General features: G+C 42.2%; 1 protein-coding gene across 1 annotated transcript in view; it reads left to right on the forward strand.

Moving 5' to 3' along the window:
- The window catches only part of SCNN1B (sodium channel epithelial 1 subunit beta), a 1,718,819-nt gene that overhangs the window by 806,781 nt on the left and 891,178 nt on the right, over positions 1–20,860 (forward strand). Inside the window, exon 5 of the mRNA XM_044089820.1 lies at positions 5,803–5,906. Within this exon, the coding sequence (XP_043945755.1) occupies positions 5,803–5,906 (104 nt within the window). The remainder of the gene's footprint in view (positions 1–5,802; positions 5,907–20,860) is intronic.

A 20,860-nucleotide genomic window follows, 5' to 3' on the forward strand; every position in this document is an offset into this window, starting at 1 on the left:
CGATCTCCATCGAGGCTATCGAGGAGGCACTCCAGGCCTACCTCGGTAGCCTTGTCGAGATCCACGTACAGCCTTTCGGATGCTGATCTGGACCGGATGATGAGAAGGTTCATCCAGGCCCAGATGCAGATGGGAGTGCTCTTGCCTCCCCCCCCCTCTGGGGGGGAGCTCAACACCCTTTTTCAAACCGATTGCTCCTTCTCCGACCCGCTACCCGGGTTCGGAGCAGCTGGAGCCGAGCAGCTTCGGAGCCGGGGGTGGGTCGGCGCCGATAGTACTTTGTACTTCGGATCCGACCCTGCCCTCGAGTGCATCGGATCCGACCTCTCGGAGCCTGGATCCGAGCCTCGGATCCGGGGGGATCAGTGCTCCTTCGGCGCCGTCTGTGTCGGAGCGCACTGTCCCTTCGGATCCGAGCGCTTCGGCGCCGGCTCCGATCCACTCTTCGGATCCGAGGGGGAGCCGATTGTCGGATCCTTTGGTCGAGGTCGGCTACCCTTCGGCGTTTGATGTAGTGGAGAGGGCCCTGTTGAGGGTCTCCGGACCCCGGCACTTGTTTCGATCCGTCCCGCGCTCCCTCTGCACTGGGCCAGGCTTCCACCATCCGGCCCTTGGGACAGCCCGCTTCTGTGCCCCAAGTTGCTCCAATGGAACAGGTTGCGGTTTGCGAGGAGTCCTCTGACAGCCCCCCAGAGGATGTCCCTCGCAAGCATACGTGCAAAGGAGGCACATTGACTCCCGAGTCTCTCACGGAAGACACGGACTTGGAGGAAGGGAAGGCTCCCCACGGTCACCCCGAGGATGTCTCATTTGGAGACATCATGGAAATGCTCCGTATAAGGGGGGGGGTGGTCTGCCCCCAAGTCTTCCTCGGACGAGTCCGTGTTCTTGGAGGCATTTGAAGCGGGCCCGTCTACCTCTTGGGTGTCCCCTCCTGCCGACCCCCTGGTGGACCTCATTACCACCAGGGCGTGGAAGGAACCGGACACCGTGGAGCCAATTCCTAAGAGGCCCGATAGGATCCTTAGCCCACCGTCCGACCGTGCCCATTGGAGTAAGGGGCCTCCGGTAGATGCCATGTTGATGGCGGCGGCCACCAAGAGGAAACTTGCTCAGGAGAGTCCCTCAGTACATCCCCCGAGCAAGGAGTCTCGGATGATGGACCGCTTGGGGAAGCGGATGTTTAGTTCAGCGACCTTCTCGGTAAGGACGCTGAACTACTTGGCACACGTCATTAGGATGCAGCGAGATCTCATTAAAGAATACGCTGCATCTCCCCCAGAGTCCATGTCGGAGGAGGACAGGGTGCTGCACTCCACCCGCATGGCCACTCTTAGGTCAGTTACTAATACCTCTATGCGGCTACTCTCCCACGCTACAGAAGGCGCCGCTAGAGCCGCTGGGGCAGGCCTAGTCACTAGACGTCAGGCCTGGCTCCGTCACTGCGATTTTTCTGAGCCCTTCAAAGCGTCATTTGCGAACGCCCCCTTTGATGGTTCTGCTCTCTTTGGCAAAACCGTTCGCGAAATGTTGACCCAGAGCGAGAAGGACGGGAAGACGCTGTCTGCCGTCGGAATCCGCTTCTCTGCACCCCAGAGGCCCTACTCTAGGAACCAAAAGGGTCAGAAGAAGATGTGGTTCCGGAAGTCGCAGCAGTCCCAGCCTGCTCCGGACAACCAGTCCTTCCGTGGCAGAGGAGGACAGGGAGGACGCCGCCCTAGAGGCAGAGGGGCTCCCAGAAACTTCGGGTCCAGGGAACCTTTCTCTGAACGGCCCGCAGCAGCCCTGAGGGGTTGCCCGGCTGCTCCACTCTGGAGGCAGTCGGGGACGTTTTTCGGAGCACTTAGCGGCATGGGAGTCCATAACATCAGACCGCTGGGTTCTCCAAATCATATCCAGAGGATATCGCATCCCTTTTCTTCACTTTCCAAAGTTGAAGTCCCTCCCAGACGTTCCACCCGGTCAACGGGAGGCCGCTTTGGCAGAAATTGGCCATCTGCTAAAGAAAAGAGCCATCCAGCCCGTCCCCCAGACCAGATCGGATCAGGGTTCTACTCCAGGTTCTTTTTAGTGCCAAAGAAGACGGGGGAACTAAGACCAATTCTAGACCTTTCTCTCTTGAATCTGGCAGTCCCCAAAGAAAAATTCCGAATGATCACTCTGCAATCTATTCTCCCCCTTCTGGGAGAAAATCACTGGATGTGCTCGATAGACCTCAAAGACGCGTACTACCACATCCTGATGGACAGGCGCTCCAGGAGGTTCCTCCGCTTCCGGCTGGGAGCCAGTCACTACCAGTTCCGGGTCCTTCCCTTTGGTCTCACCACAGCCCTCAGGGTGTTCACCAAAGTATTAGCAGTGGTAGCGGCCCACCTGAGGCTTCAGGGGGTGCAGGTCTTTCCCTACCTGGACGACTGGCTTCTTACCGCCCCAACAAGGCATCTACTATTATTGGCGCGAGACTCCTTTCTCCATCTTGCTCCTTTTCTGGGCATTACAATAAATACAAAGAAATCCAACCTGGCGCCCACACAGCTCGTAGATTTTATAGGGGCCAGGCTAGACACAAGGAGTTTACGAGCCTTCCTCACTGCGGACAGAGTTCAAAATCTGCAGCTCCAGGTGCGGGCCATTCTCCACTCAAGTTCTGTTCCGGCGGAGTTGGTCCTGAGGGCTCTAGGGTCCATGGCGTCTGCTATAGCACTTCTCCCTCTTGCCAGGCTCAATATGCGCATCCTACAGTGGACTCTCTTAGTACAGTGGTCTTACCTTGCTCTCCCTATGCATCATCCCATTGCGATCAGCAAGGCTTGCAAGCGGTCCCTCTTGTGGTGGCTTCACTCCCCAGTTCTCCACGAGGGCCGCCCATTTTGTGCTTCTCCCCCTCTCACCACGGTGACCACGGACGCCTCCCGCCTCAGGTGGGGGGGGCATTTTGCGGGCCGGACCGTCCAAGGCACGTGGAACGATTCAGAGACCTTACTGCATATCAACGTTCTAGAGATGAGAGCAGTGCTCTTAGCGTTGCTAGCACTTCAGGACTTTCTTCCCTTGGGAACAATTGCGATTCAATCGGACAACATGTCTGTGGTCTGGTACATCAACAAGCAAGGGGGAACAAGGTCTTACCCTCTTTGTCGAGAAGCCATGAGAGTTTGGGAATGGGCAACGCACATTCCGGGTCGGTCCAACATCCTAGCGGACAAGCTCAGTCGCACCATTCTGACCCCTTACGAGTGGTCTCTCAATTGTCTAGTAGGGGAACGCATATTCGCACGGTGGGGAACTCCTTCATGCGATCTTTTTGCCTCTCCCTCAAACACCAAGTGCGACAGTTTTTTCGCTCTGATACCTCCTCCCGGAGGTTCCCCAAGAGACGCTCTGGTGCATGCTTGGCCACCCGGTCTTCTGTATGCTTATCCACCCTTGCCTCTGATGCTCCAAGTTCTTCAGAAAGCCTCTCGGGTGGGTTGCAGAATGATTCTCATTGCTCCGTTTTGGCCTCGACAGATCTGGTTCCCCTTCCTAAGGTCTCACTCGGTGAATCCTCCTTGGATTCTAGATCCCATTCGGATCTGATATCCCATCCATCCTGCATACCTCCTCCGAATCTGGACAACCTGAAGCTGACCGCTTGGCTGCTCCAGTTCCACTCTTGATCAGGACTCCGGTATTTCGTCACCTGTTAAGGCAATTCTGGTGGCAGCTCATAAACCGTCCACTAGGAAGGTCTACGCAGCAAGTGGAAACGGTTTTCTTTGTGGAGCGGCAAGGCCTGAATCCCTTCACGGTACCTCTCCCTTAGTGCTTGACTTTCTAACCACTCTTTTAACGATGGTGCCAGCAGTTCCACAGTCAAAGTACAACTGGCGGCAATTTCTCATTATCACATTGGCCATGACTCTAATCCTCTTATGTCAGCCAAATTGTGTAAAATTTTCCTTAAAGGTACTTTTCTTCTCAGGCCCCTGTAAAACAAGCGGTTCCTCCTTGGGACCTCTCTTTGGTTCTCCAGGCCTTGACCGCCCTTCGAACCAGCGGCTACAGTGGCTCTCAAATTCTTGTCTTACTAGAGAGCCTTTTTTGGTAGCCATTACATCGGCCAAGAGAGTTTCAGAGCTTCAAGCATTATCAGCTAAACCTCCTTACTTGGTATTTCATCCGGACCGTGTCTACCTCAGGACCAACCCGTCCTTTCTTCCTAAAGTCGCTTCTGAAGCAAACATCAATCAGTCCATTAACCTCCCTGTTTTCTTCCCTAAATATGAAAACAAAGGTGAATATAAGCTTCACTCTTTAGATGTCCACAGGCAACTTAGATTTTATCTAAACAGGACGGCTGGTCATAGGCAATCCGACCAGTTGTTTATTTCCTTTGCAAAATTTAATTTGGGCAAGCCAATTTCTAAAGTTTCTCTGTCCCGCTGGATTTCACAGTGCATCTTATTGGCTTATCAAGCTTCAGGAAGGCCGCACCGGAGGGTGTTCATGCCCATTCAACCCGGTCAGTATCTACCTCGGCAGCCTTCAAGGCTAGGATTCCTCTAGATGATATTTGTGCAGCAGCCACGTGGGCTTCATCTCATACTTTTATCTCCCACTATAAGTTGGATCTTGCATCTAGGGGTAGAGCATCCTTTGGCTCCGCGGTGCTCCGGAATATCCTTCCATGATGGCCGCCCAAGATTCAGGTAGCTGGGGACTCTGTCCCACAGGTTGCAGACAAATGAATCTCCTACTTCAGATTTAGAAGTTATGTACTCACCATAACGTTCCATCTGAGTAGGTGTATTCATTTGTCTGCAACCATCCCGCCCTCCTATCCCCCTGGCCTTTCAGTTTCCTGCATATTATCTGTTACCCTTTTCAGGGTGTTGTTGCTGTTGGCAAACTCGATCTGAGGTCATGAGGGTAGAGCAGGGCATTATGGGTGAGGGGAGGAGCTGAGAGCTTGGATCCATAGCTGGAAAACCATGCCGGTTCGGATCCGATATCGGATCCATAACCCACAGGTTGCAGACAAATGAATACACCTACTCAGATGGAACGTTATGGTGAGTACATAACTTCTAATTCATACCTCTCAACCTCTTAGCATGAGAGATCAGGACAGAGCCAAAAATTATGGGGGTCAAAGGCCCAAAGTTAGGGACACATTTTAAATTGCTCTTATAAACATAGAATGTTGCTAGAGTTAAAGGTGTTGTGTTAGCATGCATTTTCTGAAGGATAGACTTTCGGCTTTTCCCGGTTAGGGGTCGCCACAGTGGATCACCGGTCTGCTATTGATTGGCAGTGGAATTTTACGGTGTCGAGTTGCCAGCCTGGCTCCCAACCTTTGAAAAGGCACACCCACACACCTACCTGCATGTCTTTAAAGTTTGATTTTCTGAAGGATATGAATTCTGAAATCCAAATGTATGTCATTATTTAGCAGTTTCAATCCTCAATGATTTGCCAGAAAATCACAAATTGTATGGGGAACAGACCAAAAATATGAGGCAAACATCTGGACATTCTGTGAAAATCTGGACAGTTGAGAGGTATTTGTTTTTTTACCGTTAATTGCTTTAGTTATTAATTACAAAAATGTTTTAAAAGACATGCTTTACTCTTTGCACAGGGGATCATAAAGCAATAATGATATACTTTCTTATGTAAGAGTAAGAAAAGTACATTTTATTTTCCGAAAAAAAATATAATTATTCAATCACAATGAATGTTATTTTTCCCTGCTCCCAGAAATGGTAGATGGTTACAGTTTAGGCATGCTGATTATGTTTTCCTTTTCATTTTTTTCAGTAACTTTACACAGATATATCATCCTTCCTATGGCAATTGTTACATTTTTAATTGGGGTCTGGATGGAAATGTTGCTGTCTCGTCAAACCCTGGAGTTGGCTTTGGTAAGTACCTTGCAATCATTCCCATTTATTTATCTGTCTACCTAAGTATAAGTTGGGTTTAGAATTTGATTTTAATCTAGACAGCATGCTGTGTAAAAGTACTGTTAGTAAATTAAGTGGGGGGGGGGGTCTGGTGTGATTTGGGGCTTTATAGACTTAGTTCTCCAGCCATTCATGGTTTATAGCTTGTACTGATCATCCCGGTTATGGGAAAGGTATACTTACTTATTGTTGTGCATAATCCAACAATAGAGATTTAGAAAGAGAATGGAAAGGTCTATAGGCACAGGATGATGGACCATAAGAATATGATTTTTGTTTCTGGTCTTCGTAATAGTGGAGATTTATGTACTTTCCTAGTCTATTACCTCCATGGCACCCTAATGCCCATGATGCCTCACAGTGAGTATCAGCAAATGCTCTCAGTTATATGTCTTTGCCATTCATGCTTTTCTCCCTGCACCACCAGGCCTGTGCTGGGCATCAGTACTGCAGAGGTCGAGGCTGCAGTCCTGACCTCATAATGGACAAGCCAATATTATTCACTCACTTGAACCCTCCCCATCTGGCTCATTAACTGTTCACGGCTTATGTAGGTCATAGTCAGGACTTTGTTACTTTGTACCACAGGGCTGGACACATGATATTGAAAGTCTGATTTTGCTAGTAGTGCCCCGAGAACCAGCTTGTTGGGCACTATGCAGAAGCACTATGGCTACAGGACTGCTAAATTTCCCGAACAGAAAAGCTTTTATTGGATTTCTTTTTTTTTCTGAGCTGCTGTCCTAAATTAATTTATTGTCAGTACACTAAACAATGCCAACATGGACAGGAAAAGTTTGATGAATAACATGGACTTATTGACCATTCCTGACTTGTTTAGTGATAAAGTGCGCAGGCAATAGCTTGGGAGAGTTCTAGTGCTACATCAATGTCTGGTTTGGCACAAACAAGTCTCTGTGCTTCTTCCTCTCATTTGTTTGTTAACTGGGTGGGTGTTCTGACCCAAAGTCCATTTACAGCTATAATCTGGACTCCACAGAGTGAAAGAGACATAAAATTGTGTAAGTAAAAAATATAGCAATGAACAATAAAGAGAAAAAAACACAGCAATGAATAAACCTTACAGTCAGAATTCAAATGATGAAGATTATACAGTACAGGAGTTGGTAAAGTTGTGGTTACACAGAGTATAGAAGCCCTTTGAATGTGATGTGAAAGCTCAGTCCTAGGGGACTTAATGTCAGACAAGGAGCGGCAGATGATTTATGGATCTCCTATCTGTTAGGGTGACAGACATTATTAAAAGTGGCTGGGTCAGTACAAAGAGCGTTTTTTTCCTATTCACACCTTGAAATCAGTAATGCTTTTACAACTGGATGTGGATGTGGACAAGGAAAGGCAACTCAGCAGTCTGGGCTTCACAAGTATAAGCAGTTCAGTTAAGCCCTGGCAGCAAAGGAATGAAAGAACCAGGTTGTGATGGCTCACTGTAGTAAGTTGAAGAGGGACAACCTTTGTTTTACCAAGTGTAGGCAAAATTAAACCAAATAGATTCAAAGTTAGATGAGTGTAGCCCAAACAGTCAAGATTGCAAGATGTGGAAGTGACCCTCTAGTTACACTCTGCCACAATTACTGAATTTCAAAAGGAATGGAAGCAGCTATATACTTGCATGTTTGACACTCATGAGACGGTTAACCTGTTAGAGGCATGTTGGAATGACTTTAAGTATAGGGCCAGATAAAAAAATGTCCAGTGAGAAGGTGGCAAGCTTATGTATTTAACGGTTTCATCTGGTGAATATCACAAGTCAAGGTGAATATGAAAATGTCTTTTTGATGCTCTCACACAGGCAGGATCTAACTAGAGATGCATCTGGCAAAGTTTGAGTTGCACACACCTGCAACCGTAAGGTGCAAAGCCTCTGGAATCACACACAGAGGAGGCAACATATCACTGTCAAAGAAATTTTGCCTGCAATTCCAGCTTTTAAAGGCTCTAAAACTGTCTGGAAGTCAGGAGTCTTGTGCTTCAGCAAAGGTAACACCACAATCATGTTCCTCATGCCCTCTTTGTAGACTAGACATGGAAGTCTTACAATCACAGTGTTCTAAGATCACTTGTCCATCTACCTACTTACTTGTATAAACTGCTTGAAACTTCAGCCCACACAGACGGTATCAGAGAAAGACCATCTCCTAGATCTGCTAGCTAAAGAGGTTTTATATGGACTTATCCTTTGTACTCTTCAGCTCTGTAAAGTTAACATAAATATGGCAGTCAATGGAAGTAGATGTTTTGCTTCCATAGATAGCCAGCACTTCTGAGGCTTTGCTCAGGGTTTCCTCACTAAAACATATGGACAGTCGATGACTTATTTTTCCTCTGGACAGGTATTTTGCTTTATGGGCACTCTTTAATATCTCTGCTCTGCAGGGTACTGCAGAAAATTGGAGTAGAGAAACCCTGGATGATTCTACTGCCACTATTCTGGCCAAGGAAGTACTGGCTCTGTTTTCTGATACAGCTAGAAAGAAAACTTCCATACACCCTGCCTCCATACCTGTCAGCCTCTCAGCTTTCGGTTTCATAGCAAGGGACCATCAGAAGTGATAGCAGAGAGCTCAGAAATCATAGCACTCAAAACTTCATAAATTTAAATTCACTGCCATGGGGTGGAGCCATGTGCATGTAAACTTTCTTGATTGGCAGATACAACAAATTAAATTAGTACCTGTCCAGTACTAACAAATGTACACCTATGTAGCTGCACCAGGAAAAGTGCATATTTACTGCATGGTAAAAAGAATCACATGCTTGTTTTCTTTACTTGCTGTATGTGGCAGTTGTAACTATACTTTGGTTAGATGGATTAGTGTAAAGTTTGTATATGCAGCATGCGCTGTAAAATGTCTGGGTTCAGAAACAGCTTCTTCCCTCGGATGGTGAGACTTGGAACTCTGCCAGTAGTCTCAGGAAAGCCAGATACTGTCAAGATATGGAACAGCCAATTTTCTTGATGCAAATAAATGAAAGACAGTACAGATTCTAAACATGGATGGCAGTGACTATGCAATATTATACTAAGCAGATCATCTTATTCATGTGAGAATCACACAGTGCAATAGAAACTTGTGCAATAAGAAATCATTCAGCTGCTGAAAATTATAGATAAGGTAAACTGTGGTATTATACAGGTAGAATAACCTGTCTAATGTGAAATGTCCGTTGTATGTGCTACTGTATGTATGTATGTATATGTCTTTTCAATTTCACAGTTTCATTTAGACTGCACTTGTGTAGGCTAAATGACATTTACTTTGACTTTTTTACTTGTCTAAGACATAGTTGTGTAACTTGCTAAACATACATTTATACTGCAGCTAAATAAATAAAAACACAAAGATACCAGTGATATCTCAGGCTGAACTGAACCATAGCTTTAACTATTTCTAAGAAGGCCACAAACTAAGGCTAAAACTTTCTTAGAGTCATAAGTAAGTACTAGGTTAGCTGCCCTTGGGGGCCATTTTAAGCCTAGCCAGTTTCCATTTTTGTGCTAGAAATTAACTATCCCATTTGGGTATATATTGGCCTTACCCATTCCATGGTCAATAAATATAAATTATGCCTAATGAAAATAACTGGGATCATACCATAGGCAATTTGAGGGTACCCATGCATGGGATAAAGTATTTAGGAACTGTCTCTGTCCATAATAGTACAGGGGGCAGTAGTGGAATAAATTTTCTGTTTCCCATCCATTGATGTAAGTTGCTGTTGAATCTGGACTGGGATGAGCTTTGTTGTATGTGGATGGGGAGTCTATTCCACAGCAGTGGTATCCTATGTTAGATATACCTTTCCCTCCAAACTGTTCTGTTGATGTTGCAGAAGAGGTTTAGATCCCTAGACTGGATATTTCTGATGCCATTTGACTTGCTGATGTGCAGCAAATCCATCAGTAATGAATCAGAGAATACCCTGTATGACAGACACAGGTCACCTCTTAGCAGTCCATAGGATACTGAGTATGGTGACAGGGCTTTGAGTCATTCCATGTAGGTCATGTTGTTTAGGCCTTTTGTCCTTTTAGTAAGGTGTCTCTATGGGTGATCCTGTTGTTGCATGTCTCTGGACTGATACATGCCTAAGGGGGTATTATACTCAATGATTGGCCTAATGAGGCTGAGTAAAGGAGTACAATGACATCCCTAGATCTAGACACAACCCCTTTGTTTATAAGCTGCGCAGTAGGTAAGGACTGTATACAACAATGGACACATGTTGGTCAAAAGTTAGCTCTCAAATCCAGGAATAACTGGGTTAGCTCTTAGGGGTGCTTGTCAGTGATGTAGTTCATTGGGCTAGATGACGTCTTAAAGTATGTATTTTCTGGTATTTAGTTTCAGTCAGTGAGTTTGGCACCAGTTATTTATTTGGAACAAATGTTCTTGCAGGGTGTCTAAGTCATTTGGGGATTCAGTGACTGTTCCTAGCTTGCAGTCATCTGCAAACAGAGTCAGCCAGAGTCCTTTGGTATTGGCTTTTACTTCAGAAAAGTAGATGCCAAACAAGCAAAGTCCCAGCACAGAACCCTGGGGACTCCACTGGTTATTGGTCTTTTTGTGGCGGTAACTTCCCCTATTTTGATTATTTGCATCCTATCTGTAACTAGGTGTCAATTCAGTGGGTGACAGAGAGGTTTATTCTGTTTATTTAGCTTTTCTACTGTGCCAGAGTGGGGAATTGTGTCAGCAGCTTTTGCCATATCGAGGTGTGTTACGGTTTTGCCTTTATTCGTTGCTTTGATCTTTTCAAAAAATCCACCAGGTTGAGTAAGCATGACCTGTCCTTGTAGGTCTAGTGTCTGTTCACTGTGTCCTGATTGATTAGTTCCATAAGTGCTTCCATGGCTTTGCCTTTGAGACTGGTCAGACTTATGGGTCTGTAATTACCTGGGTCTGTGGATGCCCCTCTCTTATGCAGGAGAATGACTACAGCTGTTCTCCACTCACTTGGTACAAAACTTGTGTGGATGCTGAGACTGAACAGTGTTGTTATGGGTGTGGCTAAATCATGCTTCATGCTGTTTATGATGCCTCCAGAGATATTGTCAGAACCCATCAATGCAGTATTTTTAGCTTTTGATAGCACTTTTAGGACTTGATCTTTTGCGATGACTGGAGATGTGTCATTTTCAGGTATTTCTTAAGGAATAGGCAGAGGGGAGAGAGGGGTAAAGTTAAAGCTGAATTTATCGGCCGGTAGGTTTGCTATATCTTCAGCCCCAGTATGGGTAGCATTATTCACAATCAGCTCAGCGTATTGCTTGTGTTTTTGGATTATGAACATAACTAAAAAATTCCATATGATTAGCTATTGCTTGTGTTTTTGGATTATGAACATAACTAAAAAATTCCATATGATTAGCTATTGCTTGGGAAGCTAAGCCTCAAACTTGGCTTTAGTGGATTTTAAGCTCCTGAATTTTATTTATTTTGGTGACAAGGGCTCTAACATTCTGGGAATCACTATTCTTATTTGTGGTCAAATTTCTTTTCTTTTTCTTGTAAAGCTTGTTGAAGTTATGATTTCACCATCTGGGTTTGTTTCTTGGGTTTGCTATACACTTCTATGGAATAAAGCTGCATCTTTGCAGCTGTTTACATGCTGGTATAGTGTGGTGTTATAGTTTCTCTGTATTCAGTGGAGTTAACTGTGTTTGATTTCTACCTCATCTTGACCACTTTTTATTTGATTTCACAACTTCCTTAGGGGAAAATGATTTTGCTCATTTTACTTCCATTAGAGCAACATTCCAAAACTGCATTTACCACCTGACCATAATATTGCCGACAAGTAAACTCTGCCATTTTTTTGCACAAGCATTGCATTTTTTCACACCATATCCTTCCTGCTCTTCATAAAGTTGTAGAAGCTTTGCAGTGTATAATTACACACACACACACACACACACACACACACACACACACACACACACACACAGGACCATCAGTTACAGCCACTTCTGTGATTGCGTATACATATTTGCTTATGATCAAATGAATGACAAATGCTACATAATATTGAATTTGTCTTGTTTGCCAATGCTATATGTATATTATTCTGCATGTCATGTGTGTATTAATATTTGTATTAATCCATGTATTTACAGTATATTGCACTATGATGTCAGTTTTCATCTACGTATATTATCTTCTGTTCTTATATTGTGGAGCTTTTCTCCCTGGACCTCCACTGAAAACAAATTATTCAATCAGACTTTCCCGGTAAACAAGTTAACAACAAATATATGCTTAATGATCTGCAAATGTATTGGAGCTCACTGGGATTATAAATTTGCAGTGCTATCCATGACTTCCTAACCTGTTAGCTCAGAAATCAGGATGAAGACCCCATGGACATATTTTAAATATTGCTCTTATACATTTAGAATTGCAAGCTTTGCTGTTATTAAACATTTTCTGAAAGGTACGGAGTCTGAAACTCACATGACTCTCATTATTTAGTGACTTTGATTTTTGTTTACTTTTTTGTTAAACTTGAAAGCCCACTACCCCTTTTCACTGGTGACCCACAAGCACTGTCTGATCAAGTGACTTGCTCAAGTTCACACAGTAGGAAAATGGAGGTGGAAGTAAGCCTTGTGCAATTTACTACAGGGAGCTGTTCATTGACAGCTCAGAGCTTCGATTATTTGTGCCAACTGCCAAACAGCTGCAATTCACTTAAAAAATAAACAGACCAACACGTATTACATCAACATGCATTTTTTGAACAATAAGAATATGAAATACTAATGAGTGGCATTAATGACTGTAATCATTCTTTTATTAGAAAATTAAAAACAATGTGCTAAAGACAGAGCAAGAATATGAGACAAAATCAAAGGTGTTCTGAAAAATCGAGGAGAGGTGAGAAGCAGAGTTATGCCCTCTGCCCATACACAAGCACCCACACAAACACCCATACATAAAAACATACACACACATATAAAATAAAGTATCACATCCACAGATACATCTAAGCACTGCAACATCTTCAGAAATGTAAAACCAAAATAAAAACTGAGTGACAACAAACACGCCTATGTAAAATAAACTAAAAAAGCTTTTATATACCTTAGTAAGTACTTTCACATTGACCTCAGTGCTTCATCAGACTTTAAAAATACACAGATTAATACTCACTATTTAAAATCCAAAGAACAAATCTGAGACCGATACCAATTATGACATCATAACAAGCTATCCAATCAGCTGTAGAAGCTCTAACAGCAAATTAGACAATACACTATCTATCACTGTATACTAAAAAATAAGACAAACTATAATTTCTAGTATAACTTAAATATATTTTTATATATATATATATTTATATATATATATATATATATATATATATATATATATATATATAATTACTTATTTACTGTTCACCTAGTTCTAACAGTATATATGTGCTTGATCATGGTAGGATATACAAGTCCAAAGACTGTGGCATTGGGCCTCATAACTAACATCCCTGGACCGGCATTAATTACACATTAACACACACCCTGTTGGGCATTATTGCTTACATAAGTACCAGTTGTTAGAGCTGAATGTGAAACAACTGGTTTAAGACATGGAAAGGAATACAATAGGACTGTATATTGTTATCCTTGTGTATATACTGAATATATCATGCACAATACTCGGTTAGAGGAATCAGATTCTGGAGTCAAAATAGCTGGGAGACATATTAACAAACTCTGATATACAGATGATACCATTCTAATGGAAGAAAGTGAGGAAGAGTTGAACAACCTGTTGGTGAAGGTGAAAGTACAAAGCACAAAAAAAGACTTCCTGGTCATCATCTTCAAGAAAATTGAAATTATATTTTTTGCCCTATCAATTCATACAAGGGGAAAAGTGGAGGCAATAACAGATTATATTTTTCTTGCCTCAGAGATCTCTGCAGGTGATGATTGCAGCAACTATGATATTAAAAATGTTTGCTTTTGGAAAGTTAAGGTAAAACTGGTTAAGATTTTTAAAGAGATAAGAGATTATTACATTGTTAGCAAAGTCCATGTGTCCAAACATATGGTTTCCCTAGTAATAACATATGGCTGTGAGAGGTGCACTATAAGTAAAGCTGTGCACCAGAAGAGTGATGATTTTGAACCGCACCTTTGGAGAATTTTTTTTGAGAATACCATGGACTGCAGAAATATCAAGTCAGTTAATACTTAAAAGAAATCCAGGTTGCTCACTGGAAGGTCTCAGTAAAACTAAAACTCCAATACTTTGGTCACATAATGTATAGATAAGAAGGCACTAATGCTGGGAAATAATGAAACTAAAAGGAGAAGGGATGGCAGAGACTAAAGCAGGCAGGCAGCATTGCTGTTGAGGTGAGATCCTGACGCCGTATGCAAAACTGTGGAAAAGGGAAGTGTGGTTGCGTGGACTAGATGTTCACCGTGTTACCCTGCTGCAGTCATCACACTTGTGTTATCCTGTCGTCAGGCGGTCCCGCAGTCGGACGGAATTACAAAGTCTTGGTCCAGCGTCGGTTGCTGTCGCCTCTTCCCTGACGTCAGTGCGCCAGTGGTATATATAATGCAACCAACGCCATTTTCTTCAGTCTTTCTTGCCGCGCGGTGCCCGAAGCAGAAGCAGTTCGCAAGTGCCAGTCGGCCGACTCCTGAGATTTTCGAATTCGAATTTCAGACCAAAGTCTTCTATAAAGCTAAGTACCCCGTTGGGGAAACTTTTCTTGCCTCAGACCGATGTCAGAAAAAGTTAACAATTGTATTTCTTGTGGGAAGCAAATACCTCATAAGGATTTTCATTCTTATTGCATACCTTGCCTAGGCCCAGACCACGACGTCACTTCTTGTCGGTTTTGTGCTAGGTTTAATAAACGTACTATTAAAAGACGTTTTGATTTCGCACGACACTACTTCGGTAGGAAATTTAACTACACCATGCCGCCGGAGCAACCGACTACCGGCGTGCACAAAAAAACGCAGGGATAAGGACAGGCAACCCATGCCTAAGCCAGATTCCGAGGCTTCGGCTGATCCAGTCTCCGGTTCTCCGGTCCTCAGTGAGGCTCCGACGCAGCCCCTGACTACCACAGATCTGGAACCCGAGACCGCTGCAGATATTTTGACGGAATGTACCAGGCCGACACAGCCTTTTACTTCAGGCCCTTCCGACGACTTTACTACAAAAGACGTCGGTGCTACAGAAACGCCATCGGTTTCTGAAGGCATTTTCAGACCGACGACTCTCACTATTAAAACATTCTCTAAGTCGAAGACTCCTTCTAAATGTAAAAGGACTGCATTTCAGTCTCCTGTTCAAGGCCCCATGCCTAAGAAACAGATGCTCAAAATGGCTGAAGATTTGATTTCTTTAATCAGGGGTTTCCAGCCCCCTCCTGACAAAAGGCCTAGACAAGAGGAAGATTATGCATCCTCTGAGCAAATGTCCATTTCTTCAGACTCCTCTGAGGACCAAGACTACTCCTTCTCTCCTTATGAAGATTCTGATGCTGAGGACTCTATTCCCTCAGCTTCTCCTCCAGAAAACTACTCTTTTGGGGAAACTTTACACACTATGAGGGAACATTTTCACTGGGAAGGTCAGGACTACTCTGATTCAAAGAAAAGACTCAGAGAGTTTCTTTTACTCCCCCAACACAGACCACTTGCCATCCCACCAGTTTTGGACATTGTGGATGATGTCTATTTAGAATCCAGTTCCAACCCTGACTCTCTACCCCCTGCTCCGGCTAAGCCTGACAGATACTATAGAGTGCCTGATTCCCACAAATTTCTTTGCAAAAGCCCTGTAGCTGACCCAGAGACTATCTCCCAGGGTCCCAAGGGGGCTAAGGCTTCTGTGGCTAAAAACCCAGTACCTTCTGAGAGGGATTCCAGAGCACTAGACAGGTGGGAGAAAAAGGTTTACACCTCAGCCACACTAAATGACAAAAAAAGTGTAAAAACGAGCCAAGCAGCTACAGCACGGACTGTTTAATGTTAGCGCTTTCGGTTAAGGATATTCCTCCACCTTCTTCAGACGTATACAATACAAAAAACCACAGCACCACTTTTTATACACAATGAACATACTAATTAAAAGCAATTAGATAGTTAATTGTTGTAAATACCTCATTACCTACAACACAATTATTTAAAAAGCTAATACCTTTAACCACACACTGAATATTTTAAAACTGTATATATATAATAATATCATTAACTAAACAGTGTTCTCTTATACCATTGACAAATATTGAAATTAATGAAATAGAACAAACTGAAAAATAATAAAGTAAAATAAAATAAAATAAATTCAATTCAAATTCTGCTACTGTCTACCCTCCATAATGCATGTAAATATGTTGTTGTTATATGACCATTCAATACAACTGAGTAAGGTATGCATCTATTAAATGCATCCTCAAATTAAAAGCATTGAAGAGATGAGGTTGTTTTCATGTCTGTCATGCTTTTATTGTGACAACTTTTATGGTGATAATTTTTTCATGGTTTTTGAATTAATTGGGAATTAGACAGAGTTATTTAATAAGCATTTGGTTCCTCTTAACTATAACTTTGCTATTAATAATAACAACAGCCACTGTTTGTGGTTTACATTTATGAATTTTTATGATGTATTTTTCTTCAATTTTATTTTCATGTTTATTCTTATATTTATTGTTATTGTTGGTTTCATTTTTATAAATAACATTTATGGATGTATTTATAAAGTCATCGGGCTTCCTATATAAAATGTAGGATTAATCAGTTGTCAATAGTATAATTATTCAACAAATCACTGAAGCCTCCACGATGAACAAGCAGCAAAGGATTTTATTTTTAGAATAAAACAAGCGCTTTCACGCACCTAACAAGTGCGCTTCATCAGGTTACAAATTTTAAAAATAAATATTCATCTTATATAGTGTAGCATACACCCTAATTAACCGCATTTTTGGCGGCTAAAAATAATTAAACAATTAGAGAACACTTAATTGCATTTGTACTTAAAGCCGTAGCTCATCTGAAAATTACGCTTAGAAACTAGTACAACTTTTTTTAAGGCTTACCACTACTACAATAGGATAATCTAAAAGTATATTAAATGTATAGATGTACACAGTGCACTCCTTCAATTTATCAAAAAACCATACCTATATAAATAGTTCAATGAACATTAGTGTATATTTCTTCCTATCTAAGAAAATCTAAATATTTATTTTATTTTAAATAAATATAATATATTGTGTTTGTATTTCTTAAAACTACATAATACATTACTAATATATATTAATTTATATTAATGCATAGATGTATATACCATACAACATATCAAATTTCATCAGAACATACCTAAAAATATATACGATATATATAATCAATTTGAAAATCAAATATAAATAGACCAATCAAATAAAAATAACAACGAACAAGAAGAGGAAGGGTGGATAAAAAGAGAATGGTGTGGAAAAATTTATATAGCTATGTCATTGGCACTGTCATGTAAATTAAAACAATTAAAAATAATGTGAGGTACACATATATCTACAAGCCCCTATTTTATACACCATCAGCTTGTCAACATAGTGTTATAGTTGGTATCTAATCTAATCTATAAGATATAATCTCTATAGTAGCGCTGGTCTAATATTAAGAGCTGTATTTAAACCTGGCTCTACGTGCGCCCTGAGTATTAGTATCCATTTCAACTCATAAAGTTCTAAGGTGCCTAATACATTGCCTTCTCTTCTATTAGGACAAAGTATCTGCAAAACCCTGAATTTGAACGTGTGAGATGGAAAAGATTGACAATGCCTGGCTAAAACATTGTTTATATTCATTTTCCGTATGTCATATATGTGGTTGTAGGCTCGATCTCTGAGCTTGCGTGTTGTCATACCCACATAATATACATCGCAATTTTCACATGTGGCCAGATAAATTATATTTGTGGTATCACATGTGGCATAGAAATTCGGTATAAACTTATAGCCAGTTTCTACATTTTCATATGACTGTTCGTCAGTAATGTATTTGCAGACACAACATTTCTTACATGGAAAGGTTCCTTGCCTAAAATTGGTCCTAATATCCAATGGTGCGTGTAATATTTTTTCTTTACATAATAATCTTTTCAAATTTGGACAATTACTATATCTGAAGATAGGGTATTCACCCACCACATTCTTCAGCTCTTTATTCATATAAAGTAATTTCCAATTTTTACAAATGATCTCTTTTATATATTTAACGTCATTAGTAAATTTGATATCATACTGCACCTTACCTACGTTTAGTTTACTATAATACCTATATGGACCTTGCTTGTAGCTAGTATTAGAAACCAAGTTATTTCTATCTTTAGGGGCTGTTTGCAAATAATTTGGATAGCCCCTATTTATAAAACACTTGGTTTGAAAGTTCAAGAGTTGTTCTCTGTCCTTGAAGTCACTACACAGTTTGGTTATTCTAGCCATCTGATTTTTCACAATGTTAGGAAAAATGTGGCGTGGATGCATACTCTCATGGTGGAGTATGCCATTTTTCCAACAAGGTTTTCTGAATAGCGATGTAGTAAATCTATTCAGATTATTTTTAGTTATAGTTACATCAAGGTAGTTAACCGTGATTGGTGAGGCTTCATATGTAAAACTAAGGAAGGAGGTAGTTGATTCCATATATTCAACGAAATCATGTAAGGATTTCACACTGCCATTCCAAAAAAGTAGAATGTCATCTACAAATCTCCTATAGTAAATGGCATTGGTAATAAAGCTTTCATTATTGAGAATGTAAGTCCTCTCCCATTCATATACTGCTATATTAGCATAGACATTTGCACAGGTGCGTGAAAGCGCTTGTTTTATTCTAAAAATAAAATCCTTTGCTGCTTATTCATCGTGGAGGCTTCAGTGATTTGTTGAATAATCCTGTTTTTCGTTTGCTGGAGCCTTGGATGGTCGTGCTGGGTTTGGTGCTAATATTGTCAATAGTATAAGAGAACACTGGCTCGTTTTTACACTTTTTTTGTCATTTAGTTGTTATTTCGTGTGGTACCTCAGCCACACTAGCTATGAGGGCACTGAATTGTCAATTTCACATGCTTAAGTATCAGCAATTTCTAATCTCTCAGTTAAAGCAAAGAATAACCACTCTCCCTCAACAATCTGAATTGAAAGAAGTACAGGATCTGTTGCACGCCACTGAGCAGGTGGGCAAACATACCTTACAATGTGGGTTTGATTCTTTGGAGGCCTCGTGCAGAGCAGCTGTCACTGGGTCTGTTATACGTAGGCATGCTTGGTTAAAGGAACAAACTCTGCCTGATCATGTTAAAGCAAAACTACTAGATGCTCCCTTACAGCAGGATGCTCTTTTTGGAGTTAAAGCAGAAGAAGTTTTAAAGAAAATGGAAGATAAGGCAAAATCTATGCAGACAGTCAAAGATTTCCTACAAGTACAACCCCCTCGCTTCAGCAGAAACTGGTCAACAAAAAATTGGTCCTTTTCCAGCCACTGACAGACCACAGAGGGGTAAATACAGACGCCCAAGGGGCAGAGGACAACCACAAGCCCAGTATAAACCTCGCCAATGGGGTACTACAACACAAAAGGGAGGAGAAGACAGGTCTCAATCCACCAGAAGGCAAACTCAATGACTTGCAACTCATCTGGCCAAGCAATACTCTTTTGGCAGCCCCCTTGGGGGGAAAACTCGCACTTTTTGCAGACAACTGGCACATTGTCACAAAGGACAAATGGGTCCTAGACATAATTTTACGAGGATACAGATTCCATTTTCACACCTTGCCAATGAAAAGAGGAATGCCAAACCTGCCACAAAATCAATGGGCAGAGGCACAAAAGCAAATTACAGCTCTCATGGACATGAGAGCCATTCAACTGGTACCTACTCGAGAGCAAGGCAAGGATTTTACTCAAGACTCTTTCTGGTGCCCAGAAAGGACAATGCCTAGAGAACAATTCTGGACCTTTCAATTCTAAACACTTACTAACAAGTGCCCAAATTCAAGATGCTAACACTACAGCAGCTACTTCCCATGTTGGGCAAGGAAGCATGGCTAGTAACGTTGGACCTCAAGGAGGCATACCTGCATGTCCCTATCAGACAAAGTTGCAGAAGATACCTCCGTTTCATTGCAGGTTCAACCCATTACCAATTCTCTGCACTGCCCTTTGGCTTATCTACTGCGCCCAGAGTTTTCACAAAATGCCTGGCACCAGTAATTGCATACTGCAGACAAAGAGGAATTCAAATATATCCATACCTGGATGACTGCCTCATCCAAGCAGAGAGCAAAGACATTCTCTTACATCATCTGGCCTTTGTAAAGCATCTACTAAACTACCTGGGGTGCACAGTAAATGAAAAGAAGTCAAAATTAGTACCCTCACAAAAAATGACATTCCTGGGTGCCAGCTTGAATGCAACGGCCCAGAAGGCTTATCTTACGCCAGATAAGCAACTACAACTGACTCAATATTTCAAGGCAATGGCAACAAAGACCCAATTAACTGCAAGAAAAATTCTGCAGGCTTTGGGCTTCATGGCATCTTGCATACTAATAATACCATTTGCAAAGCTGCATATGAGGAAATTACAGTGGTACCTAAAAAGCGTATGGTCTCAACACAGCCACAGCTTGGACACAGTGATATCTCTCATTCCCTGCCTACAACTGGAATTTCTATGGTGGTCACAGGCGTGTCACCTCAACAAGGGTCAGCCTTTCACCTTGCCCCCAGCCAGGCAAACTATCACAACAGATGCTTCAGACTACGCCTGGGGGGGCACACATGGCAGGACAATGCATTCAAGGCCTATGGACTGCAGATCAAAGAAATCTGCACATAAATCAAAAAG

Source organism: Protopterus annectens, chromosome 12.part0, assembly GCF_019279795.1.
Source record: "Protopterus annectens isolate FY-2018-M chromosome 12.part0, PAN1.0, whole genome shotgun sequence".
NCBI classification, from domain to species: domain Eukaryota; kingdom Metazoa; phylum Chordata; order Ceratodontiformes; family Protopteridae; genus Protopterus; species Protopterus annectens.